The sequence below is a fragment of the Pongo abelii genome, chromosome X (genome assembly GCF_028885655.2).
Source record: "Pongo abelii isolate AG06213 chromosome X, NHGRI_mPonAbe1-v2.0_pri, whole genome shotgun sequence".
In the NCBI taxonomy this organism is placed as follows: Eukaryota; Metazoa; Chordata; class Mammalia; order Primates; family Hominidae; genus Pongo; species Pongo abelii.
Window position 1 is genome coordinate 161,057,205 of NC_072008.2, and position 14,978 is coordinate 161,072,182.

Sequence of the window (14,978 nt, forward strand, 5' to 3'; positions counted from 1 at the left end):
TGTGTTTTCATTTCTCTCGGGTATATACCTACGAGTTTTCCCATTATTTGGAGGTGAATTCAGACATCATCTTTAAACATTTAAGTGTGCTTCTCTCTAAGACAGGACTCTGAAAAACAACCACAATATCATTATGACACCTAAAATAGTTAATTGCTCAGTGTGATCAGATCGGTTGGGGGATACATTTTAACAGGATTTCTTGATGGATTAGATGTGCTCTTGTGTGTGTGTGTGTGTGTGTGTGAGAGAGAGAGAGAGAGAGAATCAAAATGACTTTTGACAGCTGGAGGATGGATTTGCCATCAGCTGATAACAAAGAAGGCCTTGGGTAGATCTGGGTTTTGGGGACTGTCGGAGGTCTTAGAGAGGTTCGTTTTGAGAGGGCTACTAGATAACCAAGTAGAAATGTTGAGTTTGATAAATGAATGTGGAGTTTAGAAAAGAGGTCTAATTAAGCATCAAGATTGGAGTTCAAGGCATGAGACTGGATAGAATTCCTGTGGGAGTGAATGAAGTTACAGAGAAGAAGATGTCCTAGGACAGAGCCCTGGGGCACCCCAACATGAAGGGTGGGAACCCAGTGAGAGTGCCTGGGCAGGAGTAGCCAGCAAGATAGGGAGGAAACCAGGAGAAGGGGCTGTTCTGAAAGCCAAGGCTGGAGTGCAGTGGCACAATCTCAGTTCACTGCAACGTCCACCTCCTGGGTTCAAGCGATTCTCCTGCTTCGGCCTCCCAAGTAGCTGGGACTACAGGCGCATGTCACCACACTCTGCTAATTTTTTGTATTTTTTTTTTTTTGAGACGGAGTCTCGCTGTGTTGTCCAGGCTGGAGTGCAGTGGCGCGATCCCGGGTTCATGCCATTCTTCTGCCTCCCGGGTTCACGCCATTCTCCTGCCTCAGCCTCCTGGGTAGCTGGGGCTACAGGCGCCCGCTACCATGCCTGGCTAATTTTTTGTATTGTTAGTAGAGACAGGGTTTCGCTTTGTTAGCCAGGATGGTCTGGATCTCCTGACCTCATGATCGGCCCGCCTCAGCCTCCCAAAGTGCTGGGATTACAGGCATGAGCCACCGTGCCCGGCCAGACATTTTAATCTCACAGTTTTGGAGACTAGAAGTCCAAAACCAAAGGGTTAGCAAGCCCACACCCTCAAAGGCTCTAAGAGGGCGATCCTCCCTTGCCTCTCCCAAGCTTCTGCCCCATTTATTCCTGGGCTTGTGGCTGCCTCACTGCAGTCTCCAAGGCAGTCCCGACATGGCCTCCTCCCCTTGCATCTCCGTCTGGCTTCTCTCTTCTGTCTCTCATAAAGACACGTTGTTGGATTTAGGGCCTACCCACGTCACCCAGAATGATCTCATCTTGAGATCCTACATCTGCAAAGACCCTTTTCCCAAATCACATATGTTTCAGGGGTTAGAACATGGGCATATCTTTTTGGGGGGCTACCATTCAGCCCACTACACTCAATGAGGGGCCGGTACCCTCCACTTCTCCTGCTTGGAGGTGTGTAGGGGATCAGGATTCCCAGCATACTGACATCTCCCTCCACAAACAGTCCTGTCCCGACTCTCCCACCTCTGGTGAAATTCTTCCATTTCCAGCCTGGAGATAGGCCTTTCCAAGTCCCACATGGGTGGTCCAGCACCTCCTTTTGGAATGGGAGTATCTGCTACCCCTTAGACTGAAAACCCACTTTAGCATCCTGATACACTAGGCGAATTATCAGCATTCTGTTTAAAATGTAGCCCCAGAACTCATAGGCTTTTTCTGCTGGGTAAGGATGTGGGTCTCCTGTGACTCCCCTGCTGCCTTTCTCTTTCAGCCCTTGCCCTGTTGGATGAGTAGGCACCTCTGGAAGAGCCAACTGTGTGAGATGGTGCAGCCTAGTGGTGGCCCGGCAGCAGATCAGGACGTGCTGGGTGAAGACTCTCCTCTGGGGAAGCCAGCCATGCTGCACCTGCCTTCAGAACAGGGCGCTCCTGAGACCCTCCAGCGCTGCCTGGAGGAGAATCAAGAGCTCCGAGGTGAGGAAAGAGTCAGGGGATCCGGCCCTGCTGAGGGGAAGGTGTCTTCTCCCCATCTGCACCTCTGCGTTTCCTGGGCCTGCGGTGGGGATGTGCTGCCCTCCCTCTTGGTTTCAGGAAGTAGACTCTGAGATGCAGATTAGCGGGGAGGAAGTTTAGCATGCTCTCAGGACCAGTACTGGGAAGGGAAAGGAGGCACAGGAGAAGAAGCCGGGGTGGGCAGAGGGAGAAGTGCGCTGCCGGGTAGGCTCCAGGACAGCCTTGCTGGACCTTACAGGGAGCTCTGGAGCTGGAATGAACCTTCCAGGTTGGACCAACATGTCCAGGCCTCTGTGTCCCTGCACTGAGCACTCATGAAGTGCTGTCCATCCTGGGACAGGGCAGATTCGGCCCTGGGAAGAGGCGTGGTCTGCCCAGAGAGGGGGTGGGGCCTGCCCTGGAAATGGGCGGGGCATGCCCTGGTAGAGGGGCGTGGTCTGTCTTGGGAAGGAAGGTGTGTGGCCCCCACAGGCAACATTCTTTTGGGGCAGTCCCGGCACACACCTCAGTGGAGGTGAAGGCTGACTTCCCACACCCGGTGGCTGGGACTGGGGAGTTCTTTCCTAGACTGCCATCCGGGCGCCCCTCACCCTCGTGCTGCTCAGCTCCAGGTCGTTGTGGGTTCAGGGCTCAGCTGCACGCTCCTGCCCGCGCCCTGGGCATGATGGCACCCCAGCCCCTGCCATTCTTCCCCCTCACCCCCTCTCCCTGCCACTGCTCTGCATTGCCCTGGGTTAGCCCGGCGGGGCCAGGTGGCACCCGCTGTATACTCTTGCCTTTCTGCTGCGGGGGCTTTCTAAACCGCGGGTCCCAGAGCTGCAGGGAGGGGCGGCACAGACTCCCCACGTGGCTCACTGGGTGTGGTGGGGCCTGTAGCCCCTTTTGTTTCATCCTTTGGTTCCTGCTGGGGACTCAGGCCTGTGTCCATCCCATCGTAGAGGACAGCACTCCTTCCTTGCAGGAGTCATCCCTGAGCTGGCACCTTCAATTGGCTCTCTGTGTCCTGGCTGGCTGGCAGCTCCTGGGCGAGGTGGCATGTGCCGTGACTACTAGAGACCACTGTCATGGGCCCACTCCCCCGCCTTCTTTGCTGGACTGTGGTCCGAGATGTTATGTGGGGCTCTGTGCTGACAAGTCACATAGTCTGTAGGCTTCAGAGAGTGGCTCTGGCTGACATCCCGTGGGCAGGGACAAGACCCATGACTGCGATGTGTCTCCTCTTACTGTCAAGGCAAATCACCTTTCCTTCCATGGAGGAAGGGGTCAGTGCAGTCAGCTTGCTGTCAAGGGGCTGCTTGGTCTCCTCGACGGTGAGGCTGAATTGGAGAGGCCCTGCTGGAGCATGGAGACCCAACATGACCTGGCTGTTCCAGGACAGGGTCCCCCACCTCAGTGCCATCAGCACCTGGGGCTGGAGAATTCTCTTGTGCATTGTAGGGTGTGTAGCAGAGTCCCTGGCCTGTACCTGCTAGATGCCAGTAGCACCCATCCTGTTGTGACAACTAACAATATCCCCAGATATTTATTGCCAAATGATCCCTGGGGGATACAGTTGTCCCTGGTGAGACCCAGTGTATTAGGATCTTCAGAGCACTGGTGCACAGAGACGTGACAGCTAGACTGGGGGCCTCTGCTCATCCCCAGGAGAATGCTCTATTGAGGGGGACTTGAGGGTGAGTGTTGCAGGCCAGCTGTGCAGGGACCCTGGCACAGCGTATGGCGCCCTTGCTTCCCTTGCAGGCTGTGTGTTGAGTGCAGCAGCTTCCCTCGGGCTCCAGGGACACAAGGAGGGTGTCCTGTGTGACCCCCCCTGCTCCCCCTGACCTGAGCTTTGTGGGTGGCAGGTGAAACTTGGTAGCTCCATGTGTCAGGCCCTGGGCCAAGCCCCTAAGGGCCCAGAAGATGTCTGTCCCCCAAGATGTACATGCTTATGTCCATGGTGGAGGCTGTACTTAGAATGTTTAGGGAGAGATTCACAGAAGAAGTTGCGTGTCTCTAGTGTGTGACTCCACTAGTGTGAGACATGCCCAGAAGAGGTCAATCTGCAGAGGCAGATGCGGATGAGGAGGGTGCTGGGGGAGCGACTGCTTATGGGATCCCGGAACTGTTCTGGAATTAGATAGTGCGGATGGTTGCACAACCTGATGGATATACCGAAAACTGCTGAATTAGTTAAAATAGTCAATTTGATGTCATGTGAATTTTACCTCAGTTCAGAACATTTTTTAAAAGACAAGTTGCCAGCCAGGTGCAGTGGCTCATGCCTGTAATCCGAGCACTTTGGGAGGCCGAGGCGGGGGGATCACCTGAGGTCAGGAGTTTGAGACCAGCTTGGCCAACATGGTGAAACCCCATCTCTACTACAAAAATTAGCCAGACGTGGTGGCGGGCACCTATAATCCCAGCTACTCGGGAGGCTGAGGCAGGGAGAATTGCTTGAACCCGGGAGGTGGAGGTTGCAGTGAGCCACTGCACTCCAGCCTGGGCGACAGAGTGAGAGTCTGTCTCAAAAAAAAAGACAAGTTGCAGATGAGCTGAGCTTTGGGCAGAGCAAGCGGGATTCTGATGTGGGGGTGGATGTTGTGCTCGTCAGCAGGCAATCATTAGTTGGTTGAGGGTTTTGATCACGGGGTAGCTACTGCCTGCCCCATTTTATCCAGCTCTGTAGTTGCTATAAAGTTGCTAGAACCTTGGCACATCACTTATCAGTTTTGTCACCTCAGATGGCTCCTTCACTACCTGGGGTGTCTCCTGGGTGTGGGGCTCTCCTTCCTGTGGCCTCTGCTGACTGCCTGGCACTGGCACTGGCACACATGCTCTGGTGAGGGGAGGACCAGCGGTTTTTCCCGTTTGTTTTCTGCTTCCTCGTTTAACCCTCCTCGTCTTATAAGATGAATGTTCTTGTCTCTGTTCACTATGCAGATGAGGACTTTGAGGCTCAGAGATGCCGCTAACTTGCCTGGTCCAAGCCTTTTGGGCCTCTCAGGCTGCAGCCAGCAATGCTGCAGTGAAGTTTGCCTGGGAGGCTGACCGTAGGAGTCTGCAGGCATGTTAGGACCCCCTGATCTAGAAGACAGCAGAGATGTAGGCCAGGGAGGACCAATACTGAGCATCTGAGGGTAGGCACACCTCAGACTGACCAGAATACAAATGAATTTGAGTCACTTACAAACAAAGTGGCATAAGGCCAGGCACAGTGGCTCATGCCTATAATCCCAGCACATTGGGAGGCCGAGGTGGGAGGATTGCTTGAGGCCAACAATTTGAGACCAGCCTGGGCAACATAGCAAGACCTTGTCTCTACAAAAATAAAAATTCAAAAAAGTGGCATTTGACACATACTTTTTTTTTTTTTTTTGAGACAGAGTTTTGCTCTGTCCCCCAGGCTGGAGTGCAATGGCGTGATCTCGGCTCACTGCAACCTCCACTTCCCAGGTTCAAGTGCTTCTCCTGCCTTAGCCTCCCAGGTAGCTGGGATTACAGGCGTGTGCCAGCACGCCGGGCTAATTTTTGTATTTTTGTTAGAGACGGGGTTTCACCATGTTGGCCAAGCTGGTCTGGAGCTCCTGACCTCAGGTGATCCACCCACCTCGGCCTCCCAAAGTGCTGGGATTACAGGCATGAGCCACTGTGCCTGGCCAACACGTACTTTTAACTGAAGCTGATGTGTTTGGTATTATTTTCTTGCAGAAAGTGAGGGGCATTAGTGTAAAGGATTTTGGAAGTGTTTAAAGAAACAAAAGGGAGTGTTGAGACGCCATCCACCCCTGAGAGAAGCTGCGTGGTATTATGGGGGGGGGGGCCACCAGGATGGGTGGCCCTACTTCTGGCCTCTGACTTCCTGAGCCTCAGGCCCATGTGGGCCCAGGCAGGGCCCGGCTGGCCGGGCTGCCCAGCTCCCCTCCACTGTCCCTTCTGCCACCAGATGCCATCCGGCAGAGCAACCAGATGCTGCGGGAGCGCTGCGAGGAGCTTCTGCATTTCCAAGCCAGCCAGAGGGAGGAGAAGGAGTTCCTCATGTGCAAATTCCAGGAGGCCAGGAAACTGGTGGAGAGACTCAGCCTGGAGAAGCTCGACCTGAAGAGGCAGAAGGAGCAGGCTCTGCGGGAGGTGGAGCACCTGAAGAGATGCCAGCAGGTAGTCGGGGCAGGGCCAGGTTCTGAAAACCCACGGTGACGCCAGTGTTCCACAAGGGAACCCGTGGTTGGGGGTCCCCCAAAACGCCCTGGGGCTCAGTGCTGTGCTGGGAGAGCTTGGAACTCAGAAAAGCCGTCACACTCCCAGTTCCGGTTTATTACAAGGAAAGGACACAGGTTACGGTGAGCGAAGGCCCAGGGCCCACAGGGCGGGCTCCAGGAGAGACCAGGTGTGAGCTTCAGCGACTCCTCGCCCAGGGGAGTTGTGCAGACAGCACCTGTTTCTTTTGGCAACAGTGTGGGACAGCGAGCACGGAGTCACAACCGGGAAGCTCACCCCAGCTGTGGCGGCCAGGGTTTTCGTGGGGGGTGGGCCACGTAGGCATGGAGCGCCTGCGTGGCCAACTTTGGTCACTTGGCTGTAGCCACCAGAGGTCCAGCTGTGTGGCCCAAGGCTCCCCCCATAAATTGTGTCATTAGCGCAGACCGCCTGGTTTCAGGGTCTTTGTGTGTGGGCTTGGCTGATCGCAGGATCCTGGCGATGGTAGTCAGGAAGGGGCTGTGCTCCCTTTGAGGGGCAAGGCGGGGAGAAGTGGTGGAGAGGAAACTTGCTGGCAGGTACCTGGCACTTGCCACAGCCAGGCTCTGCTCCCCTGGGGAAAGGCGTGGATGGTGGGCTGTGCATGCTGCTCCACTCGGGGCTTGGAGCGCCTGGCTTAAGGCGTTGATTTCCTGTGTGGGAAGTGGATGAGTTTTCTACAGCTGCCGTGACCAAGCACCACAGACTGCGGGGCCAAAGCCACAGAAACGCGTGGCCTCCGGTTCTGGAGGCCTGGAGGCTGAGCTAGCGGTGGTGTCGGCAGGGTGGGCTCCCCGCCAGGGCCATGAGGGAGCGGCCTTCCAGGCCCCTCCACGGCGCCGGGGGCTGCCGGCTGTACCTCTCCAGCCTCCATCTCCGTCATCCTGTGGCCTTGTCCCCGTGGGCGTCTGTGCCTGTCCTCCTCTTTTGACAAGAACACCGGAGATACACAAAGGTACACAACAGCGGGCCTTTGTTCCAGCTGGGAAAAGAGATTTTCTTCAGAAACCCCTGCTTGCCGGGGAGAGAGCTGAGCTCCGTTCCTGCCCCAGCAGAGGCGGCCTGGCCTTGCGAAGGGAGAATGAGGGAGTAGGGAGGGGGCGAGTGCAGGCTCAAGTGAAAGATGACGGGGCAGCCAGCGTCCTTGCCACCAGGCCAGCCGTGTGTGGGAGCTGCCGGTGCTTACCAAGGTTGGGATTCTTCCCTCCCGTGGAGACTGGGAGACCGGGCCCCGTGCCTCCTGAGGTTTCCGTTTCCAAGCAGTGGCTGCGGGGCCCTCGGGAAAGACCCTGGGTTGTGGGTGCTACACAGATGTCTCAAAGGGACAGGGTAAGCCCTTTCTAGTAAATGCCGTAAGAAAGGGAGGTCAGGTGTTGGCCGGAACAGACAGTAAATGCTTTGGACAGCCCTGAGCGTTTCCAGACGGGAACTCACTCAAAAGGGGGCTGGGGCATCCCAGGGGCGCGGCCTTAGGCTCCCAGAGGCCCCGTGAGATGGTGGCCGGGTGTCTTCGTGCAGGGGTTTGAGTGCACTGTGCCTGCCGAGAGGTTCTGCAGTTCCCAATGTTTAACAAAATTCAGTGTCCACTCTTGATTTGCACAAACTCTCCCATCCTGGCGGCCCTGGGTGTGGACTGGGGCCTGTGTTTACTTTGCCCTATTCGTGCCTGGCCTCCTTTTGTCCCAAGTCTCAGAGAGACGGAGAGAGATCCGCTGCTGGGGCTGCAGCTGCAAGGCCACCGGGTTCAGCCCTCAAGGGCTGCTTGCCGGGGCAGTGACTAAGCCGTTGACAACCTCAAGGCAGCTTTGTGCTCCTCCTTCTCTTTGGGGATCTCTTTTTGCCCCATCTGTGTGTCACCCTGTGGCAGAGGGTTAAGGTGGGCAGCTGGAGAGGGTTGGGTGGCCCTTGGGCTTATGAGGCTCTAGGGCACCCAGGTTTGGGGGTGCCGAGGGCAGGAAAAAAGGCCTCATGGTGCGCAGGCCTCAGCTGCTTGCGGGTTGCCCCGGGCTTGCGGATGGCAGGAGTGGGCCGCTGGGGAGAAAGCAGTGCTGACAGGAAGTGGCTTTTTCTCCTGCAGCAGATGGCTGAGGACAAGGCCTCTGTGAAAGCCCAGGTGACGTCCTTGCTCGGGGAGCTGCAGGAGAGCCAGAGTCGCTTGGAGGCTGCCACTAAGGAATGCCAGGCTCTGGAGGGCCGGTGAGTCGGGGGAGCCGGCTCCGGAGACCCCTTCCAGGGTTTCCAAAAGCATGAGGTGGGTTTAGGGGCCTCCAGGGTGCTCCTTGATGAGGATAGACCGGAGCAGGCTGCGTAAACACGTCGGGGCAGGCGTCGGGAGAGCCGGCTCTCCGCACTCTGTGACCCTTTGATGGAGTTTGGATTATTTCCTTAGGAGGCATTTTGGGGGCCCCGAGCCCACACCCACGGTGTCTAGTTCTCTGGAAGGACTTCTGGGACCGGTGCACAGTCGCCCTCGTGGCTGAGGTTGATGACAGGGAAGAAGGCACAGGGCAGGAGCCGCCAGGGCAGGAGCTGCAGGGGGAGTTGGAGAAGCCCTGTCCCAGCCTCCTGCCGCCCTGCGAGCGGCACAGTGAGAAGCGCCTCCCACACGGGCCGTGTTCCTGCCCAGGGATGCCCGCTAGAGACTCAGCGCCCTGGGTGTTTACTGGGGGCAGGTCCTGTCAGCGCCCTCTGCCAGGCAGGTACCTAAATCCCCGACTCCAGCAGCAGAGCAGGTGCTCACATCAACCACGTTCTTCCTACAAATGGCCTAGGTGCAGGGACCGCCCTGACCACTAGGGAAAGTGTCACTGTGGCAAGGGAACTTCACCAGCCAAGGGCCAACCTTGCCAGCCGGTGGCTTCAGGCCTGCTGGTTACTCTCTTTTGCAAAGGGGTCTTGGTTCTTGTGAGTGGGACCATTGGGTCAAAGGGCAGGGAGGTTTCTATGGTTCTCATTCGGCCCTGCTGCCAGGGGGGCCCCAGCCATCCCAGCACAGTAGGCGGTCAGGGTGCACTTGGGGCAGCCGGCAGGGCAGAGAGGAGGGGAGCTTGACCCAGGCTCTGATGGGCAGAGGGAGCCCGTGCAGGGTGTGTGGGCAGTATGCAGGCAGGCGTGGAGGGGAGAGCCAAGCAGCCAGGCCTGCCAGGCAGAGTTGGGGTGACTGGAGAAGGGCCGTGTCTGCCTGTGGCCAGAGGCCACCCAGGACCTGCACAGATGCACCCACCATTGTCCCTGCAGTGAGGCTGTGGAAGGGCTTGGTGTGGTGGGATGAAGCCAGACCTTGGAAACTGGAGGTTAAGGGAGCTGTAGGGGGGCAGGTGTGGGAACTGAGCATCCGAGCAGGTCGTCTGGGGCTCCAGCAGAGCTCTGGGCAGCAGCAGGGATGGGGCCGAGGCCCGGTCTGCATTGACCTCAGTGCTTGCACGCCCAGGTAGGCAGTCTCTCACTTTTGGAACAGCAGTCTCTCCTCACCCCCTCCACTGAGACCGCTTTTGCTGGGGCCCCCAGCAGCCCCACATTGGAACTGCACGGGCAGTTCCGAGGGCTCCTCTCACCTGGCCCCAGCACTGCGGGATGCAGGCGACCCCATCCTTTTCTCGGACCACCCCCTTCCCCTGGCTTCCAGGTCTCCTTGCCATCTGTACTTGGTCACGTGCTGGGCCCCTGCATTGAAGCAAACACGTCTCAAGCAAAGCTCCTCACCTGCTGCTCCCACCTGGCCCCCTGCAGTTGTCCTCGTGTCTGTTGATGGTGCCTCCACCTGGCTGCCTGGCATCGTCTCGCAGTCATCGGGTGTTCAGAGCCGACCCCCACCCCCCGCCCACGCCCTGCGCATAGCCCCTCCTGTCCCCCCGTTCGTCTTCCCTGAATCTGCTCTTTCCCCGTGCCAGGGCCCGGGCGGCCAGCGAGCAGGCGCGGCAGCTGGAGAGTGAGCGTGAGGCGCTGCAGCAGCAGCACAGCGTGCAGGTGGACCAGCTGCGCATGCAGGGCCAGAGCGTGGAGGCCGCGCTCCGCATGGAGCGCCAGGCCGCCTCGGAGGAGAAGTGAGTCGGCGGGGGCGGGGCCGCACCACAGGGTCTGTGGTTCTACACTTGATCTTAGCCAAAAGGCTGAGAAGTGTTGGGTCCATGGTTCTTTCTGCCTTCTGAGGACTCCTTCAGATTCTGCCTGTGGCTGTGGGCCCATTCTGTCCCTTAGCCTTGCTAACGGTAGAGGCGACCATGATGACACCCGGTTTGTCTTTGATACAGTCATGCCATCTGCTCTGCAGACCACGTTTCATTGCGTGTCCACACGTGGCCTTTTTTGTAGTTTTTTTCCTAGCCACTAGGTCATCAGGGGACTTGTCCTTTCTAGGCCGGGTGCTGTGGCTCACGCCTGTAATCCCAACACTTCGGGAGGCCAAGGTGGGTGGATGGCTTAAGCCCGGGAGTTCAAGACCAGCTGGGCAACAGAAAGACAACAAAAATACCCCCAAACCCCCCCTTCTACCAGCATCCAATCTAGGACCTCAGGTTCCTGTCCTTGGCGTGCCTTTTGAGTCTCCTTTAATCTAGAACAGTTCCCCTGCCTTTCTGAGCTGTTTGTGAAGTTCACAGTTTTGAAGAGTGCAGGGTAGTTCCATTGTATTATTATTATTGTTTTCAAGACAGGGTCTTGCTCTATCGTCCAGGCTGGAGTATAGTGGCATTATCTCAGCTTACTGTACCTTCCGACTCTTGGGCTCAAGCGATCCTCCCAGGTAGCTGGGACTATAGGCACAGGCCAGCACACCTGGCTAATTTTTGTATTTTTGGTAGAGGTGGCGTTTTCCCATGTTGCCAGGGCTGGTCTTGAACTCCTGAGCTCAAGCGATCCTCCTGCCTTGGCTTCTCAAAGTGTTGGGATTATGGGCGTGAGCCACCGCGTCTGGCCACGATTTTATTATAAACATTAAAAATACTAGCTTTTAGGAAAACGATATTAACCGCCTGGTGACCAGTCCACCAAAGCCTGCTTTAGAGTTGACGGCCTCAGGAGTCCTCACACAGCCTTGGAAGACCCCATTCCAGGCCTGTGATGCGAGGGAGGGAAGGAAGGCGGTAGAGTTGGAAGCAGGCAGCACCGTGGCTGGACTGGGATGAGATGGTTTCTCCAGCAAAAGCTCCCTTTGCTCAGGAGGAAGCTGGCCCAGTTGCAGGTGGCCTATCACCAGCTCTTCCAAGAATACGACAACCACATCAAGAGCAGCGTGGTGGGCAGCGAGCGGAAGCGAGTGAGTGCGGCCGCCGGGGCTCTAGGGCTGGCCTTGCCTCTTCCTCTTCCCGTGGCCCTGAACCTTGAGAATGGGTAGACCTGCCTTAGACTTGCCTTAGACCTGTATCAGGCTGCAGCTGCGACAGCTCGGGGAAGCTGTGGGGAGATGGCAACCCCAGGATGTTGCTCTCAGGAGTGTCAGCAGGCCATCTTAATGGGGGGCTGGGCCAGAGCCTTGGGATGCTCCCTCTGTGGGGCTGGGGACATCTTGTCTCCATGGACATTCCCTCTTGCCAGCCATCACCATCTGGGCACCTGGCTCAGCTTCCCCCAAGCCAAGGTAAGCCCGACAGCATTTCCACCCCAGTGTTGGCTGGGAGCCTTTTCCTAGTTTGTCCTCATCAGACCTAAGCTGGGTGCAGTTTGCTAGTGATCACATTTTAGCAGGACACCGTCAATCGTAAGTGTACCCAGAGGAGATTTATAAGGACAAAGCCTGAAGCCAGGTCACATGGGGAAGAGTTAGCTACAAAACTGGCCACTTAACCTCTGGAGGGGAGCGTTGGTGGGGTGTGTCTGTGTGTGTCTCAGGGGGCTGGAGATGCCTGCGTGGGAGGAGTGCACCTCTGACCAGGTGGCAGAGTGGAAGGACTGAGGGCTCTCAGCTGAGCTGTGCACGTGGCAGGCACAGAACCGGCTCGCTGTGAGTGGGTGTGGCCTGTGTCCTATGAAGGGTGGGAGGAGGGCTGTGGAGCTGGGGATTCTGGGAAGGGAATGTCGGCCTGGCTGGGAGGTTGTGCCAGATGACCTCAGCGGCCTCTTCAGTCCTGAAAAACACCTCAGCATCTCCTCTGTCGTTTTGGGCCGTGACAGGACGCAGCCATCTCCCTGTGCACGCTGAGATCCTGCAATGGGCCCTCAAATCGGGCTGGCATCATCCAGCCTGGTCAGCCAGGGCCACTCTTTCGTCCTTCTCAGTTCTTCTCAGCCAGCCTCGCACTGGGCCGACGAGGCTTCGTCAGCTCCCCTTGCCCGTCCTTAGGGAATGCAGCTGGAAGATCTCAAACAGCAGCTCCAGCAGGCCGAGGAGGCCCTGGTGGCCAAACAGGAGGTGATCGATAAGCTGAAGGAGGAGGCCGAGCAGCACAAGATTGTGATGGAGACCGTTCCGGTGCTGAAGGCCCAGGTGAGGGCCCTCCTCTCTGACCTACCCTGGCACTGGGACCTGGAGTGTCTCTTTGGCATCTTTTTTTTTTTTGCTTTTGCTTTTTGAGATTGAGTTTTGCTCTTGTTGCCCAGGCCACTGCAACCTGTGCCTCCCGGATTCAAACGATTCTCTTGCCTCAGCCTCCTGAGTAGCTGGGATTACGGGTGCCTGCCACCACGCCCGTCTAATTTTTGTATTTTTAGTAGAGACAGGGTTTCACCATGTTGGCCCAGCTGGTCTCAAACTTCTGGCCTCAGGTGATCCGCCCACCTCAGTCTCTCAAAGTTCTGGGATTACAGGCGTGAGCCACCGCGCCCGGCCTCTTTGGCATCATTTTGTAGTGGCCTTTCGTAAGCTTGTGAGCCACTTGTGCTGCTCCTTAGACCTCTCGGTGAGCTTGGCATTACTCGCCGACGTATCTGTTTCCTCTGCGCCGCTGGGGGCTCTGGGAGGACAGCAGTGGGTTCTGCTTTGTTCCTGTGGTGCCCAGCACAGTGCCTGGTAGGTGGCTGGCTTGTGGCGGGCACATCCCTTTCTGTTGGATTTGCCAGGCGGATATCTACAAGGCAGACTTCCAGGCTGAGAGGCAGGCCCGGGAGAAGCTGGCTGAGAAGAAGGAGCTCCTGCAGGAGCAGCTGGAGCAGCTGCAGAGGGAGTACAGCAAACTGAAGGCCAGCTGTCAGGAGTCGGCCAGGTGGGCCTCTGAGAGCATGCCCGTGTGAGCAGTGGGTGCGACACTGGGGGGTCGCCAGTGGTGACCACAGGAGACGGATGGCTCCTGGTGTTCTGGGTTAGGGCTCACTGTGGTCCCTCTCCTGTCACCTGAGCTTCCAAGAGCTTCTTTGACACTAGTTCAGCCAAGGAGCTTTACAGAAATGCGTGCCTTGACTGGACAGTTTCTGTTTTCAAAGGATCGAGGACATGAGGAAGCGGCATGTTGAGGTCTCCCAGGCCCCCTTGCCCCCTGCCCCCGGTGAGTGAGCGAGAACTGGGCCTGTGGGAGGAGATGGGTGGGGAGGGCAGGTGCTGCACCGCGGGAGGTCACAGTTCGGCCTTCCTGTCGCTCTCTGGAGACTTGACGGCGAGAGCTCGTGTAGGCCACCCCATCGGTAGCCCACGCCCTTTCCCCGTGGTAGCAGCGGCTCCTGGTCTTACATGAGTGGCCTGTGAGACCAGGCCTGCCATTGACAGTCCTGCCAAGTCTCCGTCCCCCTCCATCCTCCCCTTCCCTCTGACTCTTCTCTTTTCCCAGCCTACCTCTCCTCTCCCCTGGCCCTGCCCAGCCAGAGGAGGAGCCCCCCCGAGGAGCCACCTGACTTCTGCTGTCCCAAGTGCCAGTATCAGGCCCCTGATATGGACACCCTGCAGATACATGTCATGGAGTGCATTGAGTAGGGCCGGCCAGTGCAAGGCCACTGCCTGCTGAGGACATGCCCGGGACCGTGCAGTCTGCGCTTTCCTCTCCCGCCTGCCTAGCCCAGGATGAAGGGCTGGGTGGCCACAACTGGGATGCCACCTGGAGCACCACCCAGGAGCTGGCCGCGGCGCCTTATGCTTCAGCTCTTGATCCGCTGGTCCCCTCTTTTAGGGTAGATGTGGCCCCGATCAGGCCTGACTCGCTGCTCTTTTTGTTCCCTTCTGTCTGCTCGAACCACTTGCCTCGGGCTAATCCCTCCCTCTTCCTCCACCTGGCACTGGGGAAGTCAAGAATGGGGGCCTGGGGCTTTCAGGGAGAACTGCTTCCTCCCACCGGACACCGACCCGCCCACCGCTGTGCCCTGGGAGTGCTGCCCTCTTACCATGCACACGGGTGCTCTCCTTTTGGGCTGCATGCTATTCCATTTTGCAGCCAGACCGATGTGTATTTAACCAGTCACTATTGATGGACATTTGGGTTGTTTCCCATCTTTTTGTTACCATAAATAATGGCATAGTAAAAATCCTTGTGCATTAGTCGTGCGTACCTTCGGCATAGATTCTGAGAAGTGACACCACTGAGCATGGGCGATGGGGTAGATGGTACCTGAGCCCCTTCCTCCTTGGAGCTTGGTTTCCTGTCTCTCCCCACCCCCTATTTCCCTAGCCTTGCCAAGGAGGAGGTGGGAAAGCCCGTTTGGGTTTTTGTCATTCGCTAGTCCATGCAGTTCTCTGTTAAGAGTGAGCTTAAGCATCTTTCCTGAGGCTTAAGGACCCTTTTTAGTTCTGCTTCTGAATGGGCTGCTCATATCATATATATATATATGTATATGTATAGGT

General features: G+C 57.1%; 1 protein-coding gene across 4 annotated transcripts in view; it reads left to right on the forward strand.

Moving 5' to 3' along the window:
* The window catches only part of IKBKG (inhibitor of nuclear factor kappa B kinase regulatory subunit gamma), a 23,336-nt gene extending 8,674 nt beyond the window's left edge, over positions 1-14,662 (forward strand). For 3 of the 4 annotated variants that reach the window (XM_009235431.3, XM_063721153.1, XM_009235430.3), the window contains exons 2-10: positions 1,825-2,026; positions 5,991-6,202; positions 8,358-8,476; positions 10,171-10,323; positions 11,438-11,534; positions 12,558-12,701; positions 13,274-13,416; positions 13,634-13,695; positions 13,975-14,662. In XM_009235431.3, coding sequence (XP_009233706.1) covers positions 1,840-2,026; positions 5,991-6,202; positions 8,358-8,476; positions 10,171-10,323; positions 11,438-11,534; positions 12,558-12,701; positions 13,274-13,416; positions 13,634-13,695; positions 13,975-14,117 — 1,260 coding nt within the window. In that variant the 5' untranslated portion in view covers positions 1,825-1,839 and the 3' untranslated portion in view covers positions 14,118-14,662. The remainder of the gene's footprint in view (positions 1-1,824; positions 2,027-5,990; positions 6,203-8,357; positions 8,477-10,170; positions 10,324-11,437; positions 11,535-12,557; positions 12,702-13,273; positions 13,417-13,633; positions 13,696-13,974) is intronic. The other variant, XM_024240411.2, reaches the window with a different exon arrangement.
* The last annotated feature ends 316 nt before the right edge of the window (positions 14,663-14,978 follow it).